At 57.2% G+C, this 19,490-nt stretch overlaps 6 protein-coding genes across 6 annotated transcripts; 4 read left to right on the top strand and 2 right to left on the bottom strand.

Moving 5' to 3' along the window:
- Positions 1-1,358: 1,358 nt before the first annotated feature.
- Positions 1,359-3,495, top strand: B0H64DRAFT_457948 (uncharacterized protein; the record flags this gene model as incomplete). The annotated part of the gene is made up of 4 exons (XM_062807399.1): positions 1,359-2,016; positions 2,078-2,107; positions 2,946-3,110; positions 3,169-3,495. Exons 1-4 carry the CDS (start codon positions 1,786-1,788, stop codon positions 3,493-3,495), a joined length of 753 nt encoding a protein of 250 aa, XP_062661147.1. The 5' UTR covers positions 1,359-1,785.
- Positions 3,496-3,857: 362 nt separating this feature from the next.
- Positions 3,858-4,992, bottom strand: B0H64DRAFT_441079 (glycosyl hydrolase family 61-domain-containing protein; the record flags this gene model as incomplete). Its single annotated transcript, XM_062806540.1, has 5 exons — positions 3,858-3,904; positions 3,993-4,161; positions 4,308-4,383; positions 4,453-4,661; positions 4,945-4,992. 5 exons carry the CDS (start codon positions 4,990-4,992, stop codon positions 3,858-3,860), a joined length of 549 nt encoding a protein of 182 aa, XP_062661146.1.
- Positions 4,993-5,141: 149 nt separating this feature from the next.
- B0H64DRAFT_128472 (hydrolase-like protein) lies at positions 5,142-7,382 on the top strand. Its single transcript, XM_062798085.1, has one exon. The coding sequence runs from the start codon at positions 5,611-5,613 to the stop codon at positions 7,231-7,233; it is 1,623 nt and encodes a 540-aa protein (XP_062661145.1). The 5' UTR covers positions 5,142-5,610; the 3' UTR covers positions 7,234-7,382.
- A 182-nt stretch (positions 7,383-7,564) lies between these two features.
- Positions 7,565-8,852, top strand: B0H64DRAFT_441077 (uncharacterized protein; the record flags this gene model as incomplete). Its single annotated transcript, XM_062806539.1, has 3 exons — positions 7,565-8,067; positions 8,120-8,475; positions 8,539-8,852. The coding sequence occupies 3 exons, from the start codon at positions 7,565-7,567 to the stop codon at positions 8,850-8,852; spliced, it is 1,173 nt and encodes a 390-aa protein (XP_062661144.1).
- A 1,169-nt stretch (positions 8,853-10,021) lies between these two features.
- Positions 10,022-11,552, bottom strand: B0H64DRAFT_128372 (HSP20-like chaperone). Its single transcript, XM_062798084.1, has 6 exons — positions 11,325-11,552; positions 11,193-11,226; positions 10,630-11,052; positions 10,539-10,556; positions 10,232-10,426; positions 10,022-10,171 (listed from the first exon to the last, which is right to left on the bottom strand). The coding sequence occupies exons 2-5, from the start codon at positions 11,218-11,220 to the stop codon at positions 10,251-10,253; spliced, it is 645 nt and encodes a 214-aa protein (XP_062661143.1). The 5' UTR covers positions 11,221-11,226; positions 11,325-11,552; the 3' UTR covers positions 10,022-10,171; positions 10,232-10,250.
- A 649-nt stretch (positions 11,553-12,201) lies between these two features.
- Positions 12,202-13,676, top strand: B0H64DRAFT_392623 (Snf7-domain-containing protein). Its single transcript, XM_062803568.1, has 2 exons — positions 12,202-12,590; positions 12,656-13,676. The coding sequence occupies exons 1-2, from the start codon at positions 12,543-12,545 to the stop codon at positions 13,334-13,336; spliced, it is 729 nt and encodes a 242-aa protein (XP_062661142.1). The 5' UTR covers positions 12,202-12,542; the 3' UTR covers positions 13,337-13,676.
- The last annotated feature ends 5,814 nt before the right edge of the window (positions 13,677-19,490 follow it).

Raw genomic sequence — 19,490 nt, 5'->3', positions numbered from 1 at the left:
CTGTCCGGCGGAAAAGGTTGGTTAGCACGGCGTTCCCGAGAAGGAAAATGAGAAGGAAAACAAGAAGGAAAATGAGAAGGAAAACGAGAAGGAAAATGAGAAGGAAAACGAGAAGGAAAATGAGGAGGAAAATGAGAAGGAAAACGAGAAGGAAAACGAGAAGGAAAATGACAAGGAAAATGAGAAGGAAACTGAGGGAGATGATTTTGAAAGGTACGGTAGATAAGGTAATAATATCCTGGCCGCTTAGAAACTTACCCAATCTGGCTCCACGGAGATATGAGTTTTACTAAATCTGGGCCTAGTCCATTGTATTCGCTTCCATTCGAGTGTAGGTTTCGTTTGTGTCCCTCTCCCTCCGAGTGACTGGCGAAGGTGGGTGGCTGCTGCCCTCAGCGGTATCTTGACGACCAAGCGTGACAAACGGAAGGCCAACATGTTCATACTACCTTTGTGTATGATTTTGGTTGTGCTCGTGTCATCACTCAACTTCGGGACAGGTTGGTAGTCGGGTTCGAATTGTTTGATGTCCTGATGAAGAACTGAATGTCTCCATATGCAAGCTCGATGGCCTCAAAACTGAAATCCGTCCACGCCTGAACAGAGGGGTCGATATCATTGAACTCTATTTGATCGAAACGATCGGTGGCAGACCTTCTGGTTTCATCGTAACTTGGGCCAGCCCATTCATCGTCAATCTCTGGGTTTCTATCGTGGAGCACGCCCAGGATTTTGAGATTGGCGGTGTTGACTGGTGAAGGGGTTCTCCTAGACATTGCTGTGGCGTGTCGTGGGATGACGGAATAGAGGAGAGTGTGCAAAGAAAGTTTTGTGTGAACGGAGATGTTACGGTTGACTGGCTACCTACGGTAGTTGGGGGATGTGCAACGGAAGGTACCTAACTGCTAACCTATGCAGCCTTGCGAGTGTCACAGTGTGTCGAGGTCGACGTGTGTTGATTGGTTGGCGGCGAACACCAGCAAACATACCAACCCGGCGAGGGGCGGCCACAGGAGCGCGCTGCGTCTTTGTCGCGAGTTCTGGCAGCGAGCAGGAACTTGAGGACCGACAACGCTCAGTTACTCAAAGCAGTTATGGCAGGAGGCATTACTGTCTACATGTCACATTCGTGCGTGGCTACCTAGGTACCTGCTTGCTTCATAGTGTAGGTGGTAGGTGGGCATTGAACCCACGCGATTATGCTGTGTGCCATCCAAGCCGCCGAGTTCGGGTCCTCTGTCGGTTAGCACGTGATACCAGCGTGAGAACCTTGCATTCTGGCCAGACGTGGTCATGTGACACCCGCCGCTTCGGCGCCCCCCCTGGGCTGATCAGCTCGGGGCCAGCTAGGCTCCCAAGGCCAAGTCGCCGCCCTCAAAATCTCGCGCGACTTGGTTCCGCTCTTCCTTGCCTCCTGCTCTTCCACTCTCTCCATCCGCCACTCCATCAACCCAGCGCATTCCCATCCTCTTCACTTGCGCTCGAGTCCGCATCGCTCGTTCGCCTAAATAATTTAATCGTCCGACGATCAAAAATCGGCCATTTCTCTTTTTTGCTTTGCTGCTTGAATCACACCAGCCGCGACTTGACGCGACGTGCAGCAGCAAAGAAAGACCAACTGATCCGGTCATCGCCCGATCAGCTTCTCGAATCTGCCATTCAACCACCCAGCGAAGCCCATCGGCCTTTCGCATCGCGCATCTCTCCTAGTTAAAGAGTCGCGCATATCCACCAGCCATCCATCAAAATCCAAATCTATTACATTCCTCGCTTACCGTCGCAATCATGTCCGGCAAGCTCGACCAGTCTCTCGACGAGATCCTCACCAGCCAACGGCGCAACCAGCAAGGCCGTCGCCGCTCCACCCGCCGTACGGCTGGCACCACCCGACCTGCTCCCGCTGCTCCGGCCGGTGGCATTCAAAAGAGCACCAAGCCCGCGCGCGGCGCAAACAAGCCCACCCCCGCTAGGGGCGGTGGCGTGACTGGCGAGAGCAAGATCATGGTCAGCAACCTGGTAAGTCGATTCCAAAAACGCACCGACCAGATATGGGAGTTCGGGGCTAATATCTCGCTAGCCCAAGGATGTTTCCGAGGCCCAAATTAAGGTATGTTACTACCGGAGAGGCCACTAAAGGTTTCGAACTGTTTGTCGGCGCACATCTTCCGCGGCATATTCTATCGGCATCTTGTCCTCGTGGACCATAGGGTGGTTATTCCCTCCAACCCGACGCTTGAAAGCGACTGTCATGATGCCCCAGTTCCTTCCGATGCGCAGATCTGGCACCACCTCCTGCGTCATCACGGCTATCAAAGCCCCCGGAAGTTGAGCGAGCTCGCGTCTAGCTGCAACCTCATCATCGGGTTGCCTGGCAAGCACCCGTGATTGAGACCCTGCGCAGGCAATTAGAGCGACGGCGATATATCAGGCAGGGCGCCTAGCTGGGTGTTGTCGCCGCATTTCGCCTGGCTGGTTACCGGGTCGATGATTATGCGGTTCAGCGAGCTTAGCAGTGAGCAAATGGTGCAGCTCTTGTTCTCTCTCCCTTCTTGGCTGGGCGGTGGCATGGAGGCGGGGTCTTCCTTCGTTCTGGCGGTCCTCGAGACCTCGGTCGTGTAGGGAAGACAGGATACTATCCCAAAACTGGGTCGAGTTCGCATGGTTGGGTCACGTCGTACACTCTGTCGCCTCTCAACAAGGGCCCGCGGTTCCAAACGCGGAGTCGGTCGAACGGTTTCAGCGGAGGTTGGACGTGGCTTACCTGCTAATAGTAGGGGAGGCTACCTTTGGAGACTCGGCTCACTGCTCTGCTCGCTGCTTTTGGTTGCCCAGCTCTAGGACGGCCGCATAACGGAACGCCTCGATGATCTGTGGACCTATTCCCGGATGCGGACGGTCGGACTCACAATCTTTGTTTGACGCTAACCACGGATTCCCCTCGATAGGAGTACTTTGTACAGTCAGTCGGCCAGGTCAAGAAGGTCGAGATCTCATACGGGCCCGGCGGCGTCAGCCGTGGCATCGCGCACGTCTCATTCCAGCAGGCGGACGGCGCCAGCAAGGCTTTCTCCACCCTGAACGGTCTGCTCATTGATAGCAAGCCTGTCAAGGTAAGGCTGATCTGCCCTGGTCAACATGTGAAGAAGGTAGTGGCTAACATCGTCCCAGGTCGAGGTTGTTGTTGCCTCTGCCGACCTTATCCCGCAACCCAAGTCGCTCGCCCAGCGTATCGCGCAACCCAAGGTCCAGCCCAAGTCTGCTGCCGCGGTGAAGAAGAACGCAAACACCGGCAAGGGTAGCGCTGCCGCTGGCAAGGGCACCAAGAAGACAGCCCGGGGCGGTCGTAGCAGCCGCCCGGCCAAGAAGACGGCCGAGGAGCTCGACTCGGAGATGGCGGATTACTTTGTCGGTGGCAACACCGACAACACCGCCAATACCGCTGCTCCCGCCGCGGCTGCCGGCGGTGACGCCGCGATGGAGGAGGATGTCCTCTAAGCGACGACTTGGTCCTGCTAATCCTCAACACGCGTGGCGTTTCCTGGGACCAGGGTTTAGCGGCATACGTATGTACGAAATGAGTCTCGGGTGGTCTTTCATATGGAATGATGATGGGTTGGGCATGGCTTGGACTTGGCAGCTTTTAGCATCTCTTAGGAACAGATTGCACTCCTCGGTAGTTATGTCGGGTGTACTGTATAATTGGCTTGGCGGTTTTATTATACCCGTTTACGCTTTCGTGGACTCCAGAGGTGTGTTCATGTGTTTGATCCCTTGGCTCTACTCATGTACTTTGTGTCATCCTCTGCCCCCTTCTAGGCACTACCCAGTGCCTTTACGCGAAGCGTCTCTCTACATTACTAAAGGCACTGGAAGACGGCCGGTCCCGGAATCGTGTAGTTACCCGCTGCATCCCCAGTTAGCAACGGGCTGAAGAGAAACAAAGAAAGAGCAAAATAAAGGAAAGGGGGTGTGGAGGGAGGAAAAAAACTCACGATTCCAAACATCAATAAAAATCCCCACATCATCCGCCTTGTACGCCCCCGGAAAGCTGACCAGGCCCTCGCTCGAGTTGACCGTGCTGGCGCCCGTCACGCGCAGCTGGTGGCACGACGGGTAGAACTGGGCCTCGCCCTCCGCCCACGCCGAGTGCAGCGCGATCAGCTCGTGCCGTACCAGGTATGCTTCCAGGCAGGATGGGATCGTGTAGTTGTAACCTTGGTTGTGGGTGGAGGGAGAGGGGGTTATTGGTAGGGGAGAGGGTGGAAAAGGGGGGAGGTGAAAAGGGGGAGTGCGAAAGGAGATCTTACGACGGCCCAGATGTCGTCTGGGTAGGACTTGTCGGTGGTGTGGCGGCCGTCGTGATGGACCTTATAGAAGACGGGTCTAGTTGCCATCGTCAGTATACCCCTTTTCTTCGAATGCCCAACTAAACGACGAAAGAGCTCAACGTACTCCTCTCCCGGCAGCCACTTGTCACACCCCTCATCGGGGCACCGTGCCATGTAGGTGAGAGCGGGCCCCATGTGCGAGTTGGACGACAGCGTCCACTTCAGGTTGACGGTCGACCCGGCCTCGGCGGTGGCGTGAAGAGGGGCGGGCTCCGATCCCACGGTTCCCTCGCTGCTGATGCCGCCGCACTGGAGGTCGATTGAGGTCACATCCTAGACGGGGCCGTTTGGAAGTGATCTTGCGGGAGATGCGCTCGGGTGCGCCGTCGGTCATGCATGGGTCTTGGCAAGGTTGGTATAACTTGGGACGAGGTAGATAGAGACACCACTAGCAGGCCGGAGTATGCGATAGTCTACGTGCTTGCCTGGTGGAACTGGCCGGCGATGGTGGCATTGTCAACTCAGCCCTAGGCCGAGACTGAGGCCGCGGTTACAAGGCTGGTGAGTGCCCTTACCTAAATGGGCTTGGGAGGAGTTCTATGTAGTCAATACATACTCTGTGAATGATCGACGCATGGCCGTTCCCGATCCCGATCACACTCATTGGCGCGTCTAAGGAACAAAGGGGCTCCACCAACTTCAAGGCCGGGTTCTCTGGTACATAAATGGATCTCCCAGATGCTCCCCCATCTCAATATCCGGGACGTGGAACCGGCATTTGTGTGGGGTAGCGAGTGCCTGACCCAATACCACCTCTCCAGCCTTTACCAGGTTGGACCGGTTTAGGTAACAACCGCTTCCCACTTCCGCGTCCCAGGAGCGCAGTCAAGCCCGTTCTCCCTCACAATCGACTTGGCGTCACCGGGCGTTTATCCCCAACCCCGGGCCGGCACGGGAACCGAGAGACGTTGATCCGCATCGGAGGCACCTTTCCCGCGCTGGATTCGTGATGGAGGCTCTTCACTACCGGTTCCTAAATGATCTGCGTGTCGGGAACGTTAAATCGATATTAGCCGGTCCAGGAACATGGAATTCTCTCAATAACGAATGAAACATGAAGGTAGCATAGAAACAACATGGATGCTCGAGCCCACCCCTCGTCCTCGGTTATAGAAACATACATAGTAGTCGGGCGAACCGCCAACCCCTTAGTTCAAGGTTTGTACCCAGCCTCGAAGGGGTTATACGTAGTTGGGTAAATTTGGCCGTGAAGCTTCTCACGATGCTGAAGTCAGTCTTGATCACGGCGCTGGCCCTCCTTGGCCCGGCATGTGCCCAAGAGTCAGAGACCTTCACGAACCCCATCCTATACGAGGACTTCCCGGACAATGACATTTCATTGGGGCCGGACGGCGCTTTTTATTACTCGGCGTCCAACTTTCACTACAGCCCCGCTGCCCCTATTCTCCGGTCCTACGATCTTGTCGACTGGGAGTTCGTCGGCCACTCGATCCCTCGCCAGAACTTTGGCGACGGCTACAACCTGCCGCCCACCGGCGAGCGTGCCTACCGCGGCGGGACATGGGCCTCGACGCTGCGCTACCGCGAGAGCACCGGCCTCTGGTACTGGATCGGATGCGTCAACTTCTACCACACCTGGGTGTACACGGCCCCCAACCCCGAGGGCCCCTGGACCAATGCGGGCAACTACGGCAACGGGGTCTGCTTCTACGACAACGGCCTGCTGATCGACGACGACGACACCATGTACATCGTCTACAGCTTCAACGACGGCAAGCAGGTCAACGTGACCCAGCTCGCCCCCGACGGCCTCAGCACCGTCCGCACCGAGAAGGTCATCGAGCCCGGCCAGGTCAGCGTCGACAGCATTGAGGGCAACCGCATGTACAAGTTCAACGGCTTCTACTACATCCTCAACGACCACCCCGGCAGCACCGCCTACGTGTGGAAGTCAGAATCCCCCTGGGGTCCCTACGAGGGCAAGCCCCTCGCCGACAACGTGCAGAGCCCGCTCCCGGGCGGCGGCGCACCGCACCAGGGCAGCCTAATCGAAACCCCACAGGGCGACTGGTACTTCATGTCCTTCACGTGGGCCTTCCCGTCCGGCCGACTGCCGGTACTAGCACCGATCGAATGGCAAGACGACGGCTTCCCGACGCTCGTAACCGACGCCACAACCGGCGCCTGGGGAACCTCCTACCCGCTCCCACTGCCGCGCAAACCGCTCAACCACAGCTGGGCGAGCACCAACTACCCGTTCACCACGCTGACCACCCTCCCGCCCACCTTCGAATGGAACCACAACCCGGACACGGACAGCTTCACCCTGACCCCAGACGTCGGCCTGGTCCTCTCCACCGCCACGGCCAACGAAACCGACGACCTCTACTCGGCGCGCAACACGCTGACCCACCGGGTGCACGGGGAATTTCCCACCGCCACGCTGGAGCTGGACGTGGGCGGGATGGCGGACGGGGACCGGGCAGGCTTGGCCGCCTTCCGGGACCGCAGCGCGTACATCGGGGCGCACCGCACGGGCGACGAGCTGCAGGTGGTGGCGCGCTTCAACATGACGCTGGACGAGTGGGGCGGGCCGACGCTGGATCTGGGCGAGGTGGTCGAGACGGTGCCGCTGGGTGCCTTTGGGGAGGTGGGGACCAGGTTGTGGTTTCGGCTGAGCATGGATGTGAGGCCGGATGGGGCGCATGAGGCGGGGTTTGAGTATAGTGTTGATGGGGAGGCGTTTGTGGCGGTGGGGGGGAAGTATGAGCTGTATACGGGCTGGGCGTTCTTTTTGGGGTATCGGTTTGGCATCTTCAACTATGCGACGAAGGCGTTGGGCGGGAGCGTGACGGCTGTGAGCTTTGCCACCGGGTCGAAGTGATGACGGGGAGTGAGGTGATGATGGTGAGGTGATCCGGGGGTATTTGTAGCTTGTCCACGTTCTGGACCTTGTTCATACAGAGTATTCCGGATCTTGTTCATGTTCTTCTGGACCCATGGTGCATTCCGGTGAGGTTGTAGGTGACCTCATAACCGTCCCTTCCAGCATGGTCCATGGGACGGCCATCATGGACGTAGCGACGTCCGATCTAGCAATGACTCCCATTCTAACTTTGCCACTTCGTCTCCGGCGTTATCATCATCTCCGTCCTACGTCCCCAATTCTTCTCCCTCCCCATTTACCATCCATCACGTCTTTGTTGCCCACCATCATGACTGCGACAACCGCCGACTTGGGAGCTTACATCTCCCGCATCCATAACCACGGCGGCGGCGACGACGACACCACCACCACCATCTTCGGCACCTCCCCCGCGCACCGCCGCCCGCAACTCCGCCGCCACCGCCCCAACCGCGTCCTCCTCTACCCGGGGTGCTTCAACCCGCCGCACGTGGCGCACAGCGCGCTGCTGCGGCGGGCCTTTGAGAGCACGCCCGACCTGGGCGTGGTGGCGGCGGTCGTGCTGCCGCTGGACGACGACCGGCTGGAGGAGAAGCGCCAGGATCGGCGGGCGCGGAAGCAGCAGCAGCAGCAGCAGCGGGAGCGGGTGCGGGCGCGGCGGGCAAAGGTGAAGAAGGCTAGCGGCGGTGAGGTGGGTGAGGCGGGTGAGACGGGTGAGGGTGAGGGGGAGGGGGCCGACGAGGCCGAGATGGATGGGCTCCTCCTGACGCGGGAGCAGCGGGTGGCGCTCTGGAGGGGCTGGGGGGGGTGGTGGTACCGTCGACAGGGGGTTCGGGGGTGGGTGGCTGTGGGTGTACGACCGCAGCGAGGAGGAGTGGCATGAGTTCCGGGAGCGGCTGGTCGACGCCGTGCGGCGGGACGGGTTCGAGCTGGAGTTTGTCTGCCTGGTCGGGGCGGACTACGTGGGGCGGCGCGGGGTGCCATGGGGGTCCTGGGATTGTGAGAAGTTGGTGGTTGGGGACGCCGGCAGGGCGGTGGACTTCGTGGCGACGGACGGTGATGGTCGGAGCCGGTTGTTGTCCCTGGCGTGGTGCGAGAAGTGGGAACCCGTGGAGGAAGACGAGGAGGCGGCGCATCAGCGGGTCATGGATGACATTGCCTGGCTTGTTGGTGTGTCGAGCTTTTATGACTGCGGCTATATTCGCCGGCAGCTCGACAGAGGTAGGTGAACGCTTGCCTACTCCCTCCCGTGAGTGTCCAACGGCCCGCTAACTTGAGTTGCAGACCCTCGGTTTTATGAGAACCTGGCCCAGGACGGCCTAAGGACATTCACTGAAAGTACAAGAAAACAGTGGATGTGCCGTCGAAAACGCAGCCAGGGACAGTGGCTTCGATATGTCCCATGCCCCGATGACGAGCGGACGATACATACCGGCGGATCGACCAAGATTCGGGATAGTATCGCAAGTTGCCCCACGGGGCAGCTACTCAAAAAGCTCGAAGGGACAGTCCTGAACGCCGAGATGTTGGTGGAGTTTGTCATGGATGCAAGGTCGCCAGAAATGCACCATACCTACCGCATCTTTGGACTCCCTTAGTATTATACTGTGGTCCCGTGTCTCCTGGGAAGCGTCTTGCTTGGGACGATCGTCTTTTTAAACGGTGTTCGCTGTCTGAGTCGCTAAGCTGGCTATTTAGAACCCTGGTCGTCTCAAGTCAGCCGGCAGGACTTAAAGCATAATGTATAATAGCTTGTCCCGCTATCTTCAACAACCAGGGCACACTTACAAGCCCTTGACCGAAGCTCCCCCTTGTCCAAACGGCACAAATTATTGGGGAAACACGCCATCCTCGCTGTCCATAACTTGTCCTCTCAATCCATACCCAGCTCCCTTCATCACGGCCCTCTCGTCACGTTCGCCACCGACTCCGCCTGGCATCATTTCTCCCGCCTGCCCTTCCCCTCGCCTTCCTTGAACGGATCTACCCACAACTCGTCCGGTGGCCAAGCAACCATGCATGCGCCTTGCCTGACAAATTCAGCGGCCTCTTTGGCCGTGTAGGGAGCTGGCGGTGGTGGATTCGAGTTCTGTCCTGAGTTTGGAACGGCATGCTTTACCGCCTTATCTGAACAGGTGCATCTCTTTGGCTCGTTGAACGGCATTGTGACGATGTAGTATTGCCGGCCCGGCGTTCGTGCGGTTTAAGGAGCGTTTAAGGTCGGGGTTTGGTTTGTTTGAAGTTGATGCCTTAATCCCACATAGCTTAGGTATTGAGGAATTCCCCGACAAATGAGAAAGTAACAGGAGCCGAAGGTAGATATGTTTGTTTGACGAGTTCACTCTCTCGATAAATGGCGCACTCCGATCGAAATCGGCCTGGATGGCCACGAGGACATTGTGGCACTGTGGGGTAGGCAAGTTGATTCCTCCCTGGCCGCCACCAGAAATCTCGAAACCTACAGGGCCGAGTTGGGGGGTCAGCCTATTTCCCAACGTGGACGACAAAGGAACAATACCGCCTTGGGCTCGTCGTGTTGCCTCGGCACGGCCAATCAACCTTGGGGCACACTGCGAGTTGTCCAAAACATCGGGATAGTTTCCCCAATTTCATGCTTCCGGTCGCACTAGGCCTCGGCCGCTCCCGACGAGGGCCAGCTCCTCCCGACACTGTATCCTTGTACTCCCGCGGAAGTTGAAATCTAAATGATCAGAAATTTCACCGCCATAGCACTTGCAACTGACCGCGTAACATCAACTCAAGGCAAAGAATAGCTCCATTCGCCGAGGCAAGAGGAATAGACCGGTCTCAATACATCAGATTGCTCCGCCGCCGCGCCTGTTGTTGGGCCACACGGGCCAAGCGCCTTATATTCCGTTTTGCTAGTCCGTATTCATACCGCGACGCTTACCCGAAGCTGATATCGACGTGTTAGGTTCGAGACCGCGCGGGACGCGGGAAGATGGGCCCTGCTAACAGCTTTGCTTCTTCCCCCTCTAAGAGCTGGTGACTGCCTCCTTGCCATCATCAGCCTTCGCGGCCTTCTCGGGCTCTTCCTCGCCCTCCAGTGGCGGCATGTCGTCGTCTGACTCGTCATCGTCCTCATCGCCGGTAGGCATGCCGGCACCGCCGCCGAGCTTCGAGAAATCGATGCCGCCGAAGTCACTGCCGCCTGCAATGGTGGTTAGCGAGCCGCATATACAAGAGGGACCGAGGTGAGGGCGGATCTGCGATGTCGCATCTGCTGCTCCCCCTTTCCGAGTCTCAGGTTGCCAAGTACGTACCCATGCCTGGGAGTCCACCTATGGATAAGCATGCGTTAGCCAACGAGACAACAACAAGCTTCCGGGCCGTGAACACAACAAGGTCACTCACCCATACCGCCGGGGCCGCCAGGGCCGCCAGGGCCGCCAAAGTTGGCACCAAAGTCTTCCTCGGGCGCCTCGTTCTGTTCGTCTTCATCCACCCACTTGTCAAAGTCAGTCTTGAGGAAGTGCATCCTCTTAGCCTCCTTGAGCAGACGCGGCCAGTAGGTCTCGCCGAGTTCCTTCTTGCGCAGCTTCATCTCGACATCGCGGGCCGTGTGGTTGGTCTTGCTCTCAGCGGGGTCGATCTCGGCGAAGAACTCAAGCTCGACGAAGTAGGTCTTCTTGAGCGTGTCGGAGCGACCCTCGAACGTGAGGCCAGTGGGCTTGAGATCGAGCTTAATGTTGCCCGCAGGCACGTCGGGCACGTTGATGGTCAGGTAGACGAAGTTCTTGTCGGCGTCGACATTGGACGAGCGCTGTGCCCAGAGGACTGCGAAGGCAAAGAGTGGTTAGCAGGCAGCGCAAGGCGAGTAACGCAATCAGCGGGGTAGACCAAGAGCTCCGCGGCCAGGACAACAAGTTGGGTTCAAGACGATGACAATCGCAAAGAATTGACAGAAAACAACCTACCCTCGGGTGTCACCTTAGTTTCGGCCATTGTAATCTGTTGGATGACGAATTTATGAGCTTGTGATTCTCGATGTGGTGTGGAAGGGGGTTGAGGAGGGGTAGCTCGAGTGCTAGGAACGAACGTTTTGCTACTCAAAATCGAATTATAACCGTGCCCGGAAGTCAAGTGGCTGCAATGAAAGCGAAGTTGTGTTCCTGAACTAAAATGGAGGTGGTAGTTGAAAATGTCAAGTCGGAAGGTTCAAGTTCGGTGGGAGAGGAACCTAGGCGCGCACGAGGTGGGATGTTGTGAGGCTGCAGGTGACGGTGGAATTCGCCAGAAGCCCAAAGATTAACTTGCACGGGCCATCTCAGGCTGAGCTGCCCCCCCCACCTCCGGTGTTCCTTCCCGTCCTAGCTGCGAAGGGTGGAGTCCTAGGTAACTTTCAAGCTTTCCATCCTTAGAAGCACTCACGACCAACTTGATATTCCTCCTGGGCTTTTTTTATCTTGGCTTTGATGGCTTTAGAATCCAAGTTGAACTTTGTTCTTGGAAAGCTCCCTACCCGGCTCCTAACGAGAGGGCTGCAGCCTTAGTTCCAGATCATCAGTTTCCCCTGCCTCACTCGGTTGTTTCTTTCCCTATGAGGGGTGCCCAATCCAGGGGCAAGAGCGGGGAAGTCCAAACGGGCACAGCATAGCCCGCCGACCGGGCATTGGGTTCGGACGCCGAGGGAGCCATAACGATCCATTCACCAGGTTTATCATTGATTCCGGAGTTGTCCAGTAAATCGAGTCGTGCCCGGGTCTCCAAGTTACCCTGTTTATGGATGGACCGAGCCCCGTTGTCAAGTCTCGGGCTGTTTCACCTCCAAACTTGAAAACCCTGGGAAATTGAGAAGACGGAACCGACGTGCGGATGGTTAGATGGTGGACGAAAATCTCAAACAGAAATAAATTAATGTGAGCTTGGTGTCAGTTCCAACCTCGCGGCCTTGAATAATTCCCAAATTCCAACGAAAGAAGAGGTCTCTTTGTTCACATTTTGCGGCAGCTGAGGCGCGCAAGATGGCGGGGCTTCAGGGTCGCGCGCTGCGGGTCTAACGGCTGGGCGAGGTTAGGCGGGGTTGCCTGCCTGACCCCTGGCCTAGCCGTCCAGGTTGCCCGGTGAGGCTCAAACGCTTGGCTGAGGAATCCCAACGACGTCAGCGCCCGCGCGTCCGCAACACCACAAATTCTAATCCGACCTATTGGCCGTCGCGGCAACGCTTTAGGCGACCGCGTCCAGAAACAGCAATCTTGAATACAATTGAGAAAAACCGCCGCCAGCCCGCCGCTCGCCGACCGCCGACCGCGGCCACAGCAGCAGCCATGGACACGATCAGGAACATGTTCGCGAGGCCAGACCCTCAGGCCCAAGTGCGTCTTCTTTTCGGGCCAAAAAACGACAATACCTCTCACTAACCATACCAAACTACCCGCAGTTCCGAAAATGCAACGCGCTCCTCCGCAGCAACATGCGCAAGCTCGACCGCGACATCGCGGCGATCAAGCAGACGGAGACCAAGACCAAGAACCTGATCATCGCGGCCAACAAGCGGGCGCAGCGCGGGGACCCGTCGCGGCAGAAGCAGGCGCAGCGCGAGGTGCGCGACTTCGCGCGCGAGCTGATCCGCACGCGCAAGGCCGGCGACCGCCTGGTCACGGGCCGCGCCCAGCTCGCCAGCGTCCAGATGCAGGTCAGCGAGGCCTTCGCCCTGCGCCGCATCGAGGGCAGCATCAAGGCCAGCGTCGGCATCATGAAGGACGTCAACTCCCTCATCCGCCTGCCGCAGTTTGCTCATACCATGCAGGAGCTGAGCGTGGAGCTGATGAAGGCCGGTATTATCGAGGAGATGGTCGGCGAGGCCCTGCCTGATGATGCCGACATGCTTAGTGAGGAGGAGGAGGAGGCTGAGGGCGAGGTTGATAAGGTCCTTGGTGAGATCCTCAAGGACCGCATGGAGACTGCCGGGCCCCTACCCAGCGTACCGCTGCCGCAGCAGCCTCAGCAGCAGGTGCCAGCTCAGAAGCAGCAGCCACAGGCGGAGGAAGAGGATGAGGAGGAGGATACCGAAGCCATGATGGATCAGATGCGGAACCGGTTGGAGGCGCTGAGGAGTTAGAGGTACAGCGGGTATGTGCCATAATACTTTGGGATGTGGATTGTGTTGTTGGCCGGAGCGGGACGGACATTGGGCATGGCGGCGTTTTGGGCGTTTGGGATAATGCTTGTTGGCGAGCTTCGTCACGTACACATTGCTTGCGAGGGGCTTACACCCGAGTATATTGGGGTATACAGACGGTTTGGTTGCGAAATATAGAGCTGTTGCGAACGAGTTATGCACCCGGTTACAGGATGGCCAAGTGCTGAGTTGAACATCACTCTTGGCCGGACTCTGCCCCCTTCATATACTGCCGCTGCTATGATGGGTCACTATGCTAAATAACATGTCGTCAATTAAATGCTACTGACAGCGGCCACCGTGGAACAAACCCGACCCATACCACCGCCTTCGCAGGCACACTGGACAAAGTTATAGCAACTCCGCTTCCCATGAGTTCCCGTACAGAGAACGTAACCCCATATGGTAATCCAGGAACACAGGGACTCGGCTACAGCAGTAGTGCTATAATTGTAAATGAAGAAAGGCTACTCTTAACCTCTTCGGTTCGGTGATGCGTAATATACCGGTTCAGAGTTCGCTGGTCTCCCAGCCTAGCTTCATTAAAGAAACAGGTGCTAGTAAGTCCATATGAATTCGCTCTTCGCGCCCTAGAGCTTCGTAGCCTGTCAGGTTCGGGGGTTGAAACATGAAGGTGATGGCAAGACCCAACCTTCTTGACCCGACTTCTTGAAGCTCTCCTTAGAGAATGCTATACCTGCCCTGCCGTCCTCTCGCTGCTATCTACGGCATCTCCTATATGGCTCAATATGTAGTGGTGTTACCTCACAACCTCCAAGGTTTTGGGTACTAAGGGGGCTATATGATCTCTACCATCTCCTCGCTTGGGACCTCGCACTTAAGTCTCCTATCCGGCCCCTCCCACCCCCGCCGGCTTCCATCCCAACTCCTTGCCCTCCACCTTCCTGCCGCATCTTCCCGCCAGGGCCATATATACATGTCCTGCGGTCACATTGTCACCGCCTCCTCCCAATTGAAGTCAAACACTGGTTTGGCTCAGCGGTACTGGGAGGAGGACCGGTTGGACACCAATCGAAAGAGGAGCGGTTCGACTCCCCCTCGCGGCGCAAAACCCTACAGTAAAAGGGGTTTTCGTAGCCACCAACCTCCATTAATAGACCAGCACAAATGGAGCTTGGTGGTGAGCTTTTTGCTTTTACATCCGGCAGATATAGTTATTGAATACCGAGTTATCATGTATTTATTAATATCGGCGGTCATTGCACCTCTACTTATCTAAACTACACGACGCATTATGTTATCGAGATAATAGTTGAAGTTACTCCATTACGTTGCATGCAAAATAACCAAGCAATGATCAACAGTTCATTAACAACGTGGATCCTATACCAGCTCGAGATTCAACAAGTATCGAGCTTCAAGTAGGATAGGAAACACCCACAACTTTGTCTCATTCCAGTGAACTGGTCGTGGTATCTCGTGGCTCCTTCAAGGACCCGAAGAAGATTGCCAAATACTGAATGGCCAATTCTCTATCATGGTGCTGAGGTTCAACACCACCCATAAAAGTTTATCGAGCTGCTTCGGGTTGGTGAGGTGAACCCAGTGCCTGCAAACGGGTTGTCCACCTAGAAGACCGACTGTCCACGATTGCCCCTTCGAGATGCAAGATTAGTACTTGGTGAACGAGAAAATACGACTTGCGTTAAACTCGGCTTGATGGTTTGACTTCCCAGTTGTATCGCTAGGACCCGCGACGACTCGGAATATGAGATGTATTGACTTCTAGGTTGTCAAGACTGACAAAATGCCTTGCATCTTATTACCACAAGCGGACCACCAGCAGCATTTCTTATGAACCGTTCAGTGTTGATGCAATTCACTATTCCTGAATCTTCTCTATCAACTTATTTCGAGGCTAATACACCTCGATGCATTCCGGGTACAATTCCCGCGGACTTCAATTCCCACATGCACGGCGCCCAAACCCCCGATAACCGAGCTGATAAACCGATAATATGCTGAACGCAGGATGAGCAATCTCAAAAGAGGCGTCCCGCGGCGCCCGCGGATAACATCACCTCGGATCATGATGCTCACCCGCTCCGATACGATCGAACAAGAACCCCGATGCAGAGCACACGATCTGATAGGACCCCCCCCCCCCCCCCGGGGACGATCACATCGCACATTCAAAGGTCCGTCCTGCCGTTGTTGTGTGATTAGACATGCAGAAGCCAAGCCAAGCCCGCTCCGAGTCGTTCGTTCCCTTTCCCCGCGCACGCCCATTGATTTGTCCCACACTTTTTGTGAGCTATCACACCCAATTGGCCCGAAAACGATCGGGGGGGCGTCCTGTCACATTGAGCGCCGGGAGGCAATATTTGTTCAGCTTTCGAGTCTTGTTTGTTCCGCTTGTCGCGGAATGGCGATGAGAGGAGCGACGAGTCACTTTTTGTTCTTCTTTTGGTTTTATTGAGGCGTCGCGGCGATGTCTTGGGGTTGGTAGGGTAGGTAGCTGCTGGGGTGAAACCTGGGCGTGAGAGAGCGGAGGAGAGAAACGTGATAGATTTGATATGCGGCTTTTTGTTGGAGGATAGCAACCACGTGTGGGTGTGTGTGTTTCATTCTAGAGGCAGCACTCGAACCAGTTTCCTGCTTGACACCCCTAAGGGGAGGGGTAAAGCGGGTTGTGATGTGATAATTAGTTGAACCCCAAGCATGAGTTTCATGAGACTTCCCACTTGCACGCGTCCATCGTCGCGATAGCAGTGTGATGAGATCTGGATCTTCAACGGTCTGTGATTGGAGCTTGGTCGTCGCTCGCCTTTCGTCCTGGGTAGCATCGTCTGCATTGGCGCGCCGGAGGATTGTCGGACTGCAACTCCTCAGGTTATTCTTAGGCCCGCCGAGGACAATGTATCAATGACAAGAGTGACCCGCCGGATCTCGCGGGGCACTGCCTGAATACTCGATGGTTCTATCGCGGAAGGGGAAGGTGTTGCATTGTCGTACTGCCTCTGGACTCGTCAGTTCGGTGAAACAGCCGCTCCGTTCTATCCTCTCTATCACGATGACAGTGACTCATCCCAAACAAGCGTGGTGTTTTCCTGAGGGATTGGCGTATTGCAATCTGCTGACGACGATGGGCGCTTGAGAACGGAGGAAACGGAACCTGAAGGGGCAGCTGATACTACTGATGAACAAGGAGCAGAGACGATATTGGCTAGAGCAATCAAGCCGAATAAGTGACAGGATTGTCAAGTTTGAGCAAGATGGGACGCGTATGGTTGACGAGGAGGGAGCCCACACCAACCGGACGTGTAAGTCGGCTAAGCAGTGCTAAGCTCCACTCGCCCCCGACTCCTCCGGGCCGGGGGTCCACCTCTCCGGATTGCCACCGACGAACCGGAGCGTTGACTCGGGGCCCACCCCGAGTCAGGTACGGCCTGCGGCCTCTCCTGCAGGCGGCGAAGCTTGGCGATGCGCGTCAACTCGTTGACGAGACGGGACTGATTCTCCAATCATCCTATAGAGCTGAAAAGTCAACAGATCATTGGCGGCGGCCTCGGCGACCATCACCGGGCTGTGAAAGGCCGCCACCGAGTCAGCTGTGGGAGTGCAGTTACCGAGGGATCATAGACGGCGACAGTGAGGTCCGACCGCCGCAGGAAAGAAACAAGCTCAACCTCCCCACGCGATCACGCCTTATTCCGCACGTGCAACCCCACGAACCGTTCTCTCCGATCAGGCAACCTTGGGAACGAATCCTCCACCAAAACCCCAATCTCAACCCTGTGCTTCTTCTAAAAATGAGCGCGCCGAGACGCGACAGATGACACCCGCCCGAGGCATCAGGCGCCAGACCCCCCCATCAGAAAACGATGTGAAAACAGCTCAATCCCGTGTCTCAAACCCAAAGTCTCAAACCACATACCGATCACCGACAACGCGGTGCTTCCGAGGAGCTCACCCCGCCGCGACACCGAGCATCCATCCCCCTCTCAGCGGCCCAAACCGCGCGGGTGGTGGGGGGACACTGGGGGTTCGACGCTGCAGCCCAACCTCGAGCCCACGTGTTTGGGATGGAGCCCTCTCGCGGATTGGTCTCGCCTGGGCGTTCTCCGCCACTCACCGGCCCCCACGCGCGCCCCCCGAACGCCCCCCGACCGATCCGGGGGGTATTGGGGATTCCATCCCACGCGCACCACGCCCACGGTGGCGGGGAGTTTTCTTTTCGCGCGGATCCAAACCTCTGGGGAGATTCCCAGCGCGTCGGGGCCGCCAAACGTTGATCTCAGGGGTATTCCGAAGGGGAAGGTGGAAGGGGGGGGGGGGGGTCGGGGTTCGGAACCCTTGACAACCAGCGTTTTGGGCTCGACGGAGTCCGAGCTAGGTGGTCGCAAGCAAGGATGGAAAAGGTCTTTTTCGCCGGAACAAGCAATTCCTTCGAATGAAGAAAGAAGCGTGGAAAAAGCCGTTAGTGGACGCGAAGAGCCCGATCCCGGTCTTCCGGTCGTTTGGGACCTGGCAGACCTGGGGGCCTGGAGGGGACCGTGGAGACTTCATTTACCAACGGAGGCAACCGAGTCCAGGATGGATTCGGACTTGCAGAATCTGCAAACGGTGAACGGTGAAAATCTCTTCTCATGAGATGGGGACCTGGCCGACTCGGGGGCAATTCACCGACAGGACAAGGGGGAGGTAACGGCCGGGCCGGCCGCGGCGAGGGTTCCGGCGTCCGGGGGCCCTCCCAAAAGCATGGTTGACATGGGTGGTTGTCGTCGCATCTGTCGCATCTTCGGCCAGGGGCGCCCCAGTCGTTTTTATCGGTGCATTTTGAGTTTTCTGGGACCAGACAAGCTCTCAACGGAGTCGACAGGGTGACACGCTCTCAGGACAGATTGCGCTTTGACTCCTTCTCCGGGTCGATTCCCCGGCCCCCCTGTGCAACCGCTCGCCCCGTCAGCTGGAACGGCTGGTCAGCTTCCCCGGATGTGGCTGAAGATGACGAGTCAGTGTTTGTTCTGATTTATCGTGTGCCGGATGCACGACGACCTGCAGCTGCGGGATCCGGCTGTCGGGGAACACGTCCGCGGCACCTCCAACCCTGTCTTCCGGCGGAGGATCCCACCCAACAATGACGGGGTTTCGAAGAAGGAATGAAAAAGGAAAAGAAAAAGGAAATGGGATAAAAAAGCTGCCCTTGTCGTTTTCTTTCTGGCTAATTAACCCGGCTCGAGCCCGGCGAGGCCGGCTCCCACCGGTGTGGTTTGCTGTGGATCCGGGCCATGTTTCATCCCTGCTTCCCCGTCGCTCGCGTCAGCTCCATCCACCATCGCGAAATGGCCTGGCTGCCTGGCTCGAGCCTGGACCTCGCGACATGGGGATGCGAAAAGCAAAGGACGGGAATTCCAAATCCCAAATTCTACGACGAACGGCGGGTTAATTACCGCCTCGGTCGCGTGGTGATAACGTGCCGGCAACCCTCGTACTCCAGACTTGCCACCTTCTGTTCGCGTGCAAGCGCTATCACGATCTTCTTCGCCGAACCCACTGATAAGCGGCGCCCGGTACGGGCTGGACCGCCGACTCGGTGGGACACACCGTTCGAGACACCCTCGACGGTCAATCCGGGGGAGGCGGACACCCACGCACCCTGAGTGCCTGAGAGGAGCGGAGCGCCGTCCGCCCGCCATGAGATTAGCGGGCCAGGCTAGGAGGTTAGGGCGGGCGGGACCCGCATTCCGGTTCATCTGGCGCCTTCCGCCTCCCCGGGGCGAACCCACCGACACTGACTGGTCCGTTTCGCAGGAACTGCCCGTGCTGCCCAGGGCAGCTGCGTGTCGCACAGACACGCAGCACGGCATGCAGGAGAGGAGTCCAGAGCTGGAAAGTGCGCTTCTCGGAACAGCGGTCAGGGGAGTCTAATGCGCCCAAACGGGACAACTCAGCTCGACTTGCAGCAAGGTGAGTGCTGGTGAGGGGTACCAAATTTGCAGACGGTGTGCACGAAATTCCCAAATGTGGCAATCACCTGAATCTGGAATCTGGAAGCCCCTCTGCTCTTGCCCTGGTTCACAAAGCGCTGTCTGATTCAGATTGCCGGGGAATCAGTCACAAATCTTCCGAC

This window comes from Chaetomium fimeti (assembly GCF_033439085.1).
Source record: "Chaetomium fimeti strain CBS 168.71 chromosome Unknown B0H64scaffold_3, whole genome shotgun sequence".
Taxonomy (NCBI): Eukaryota; Fungi; Ascomycota; class Sordariomycetes; order Sordariales; family Chaetomiaceae; genus Chaetomium; species Chaetomium fimeti.
Note: the sequence above shows the minus strand (reverse complement) of the source record. Positions and strands in the feature narration are given on the sequence as shown.

What these genes read in the sequence shown, in the direction of transcription:
- B0H64DRAFT_128472 (XM_062798085.1), top strand. Translation starts at nt 5,611, where the DNA reads ATGCTGAAGTCAGTCTTGATCACGGCGCTGGCCCTCCTTGGCCCGGCA.
- B0H64DRAFT_392623 (XM_062803568.1), top strand. Translation starts at nt 12,543, where the DNA reads ATGGACACGATCAGGAACATGTTCGCGAGGCCAGACCCTCAGGCCCAA. An exon ending in GGCCAGACCCTCAGGCCCAA is followed by an intron (nt 12,591 to 12,655) that starts GTGCGTCTTCTT and finishes AACTACCCGCAG; the next exon opens with TTCCGAAAATGCAACGCGCT.
- B0H64DRAFT_128372 (XM_062798084.1), bottom strand. Translation starts at nt 11,220, where the DNA reads ATGGCCGAAACTAAGGTGACACCCGAGG. An exon ending in AACTAAGGTGACACCCGAGG is followed by an intron (nt 11,053 to 11,192) that starts GTAGGTTGTTTT and finishes TTGCCTTCGCAG; the next exon opens with TCCTCTGGGCACAGCGCTCG.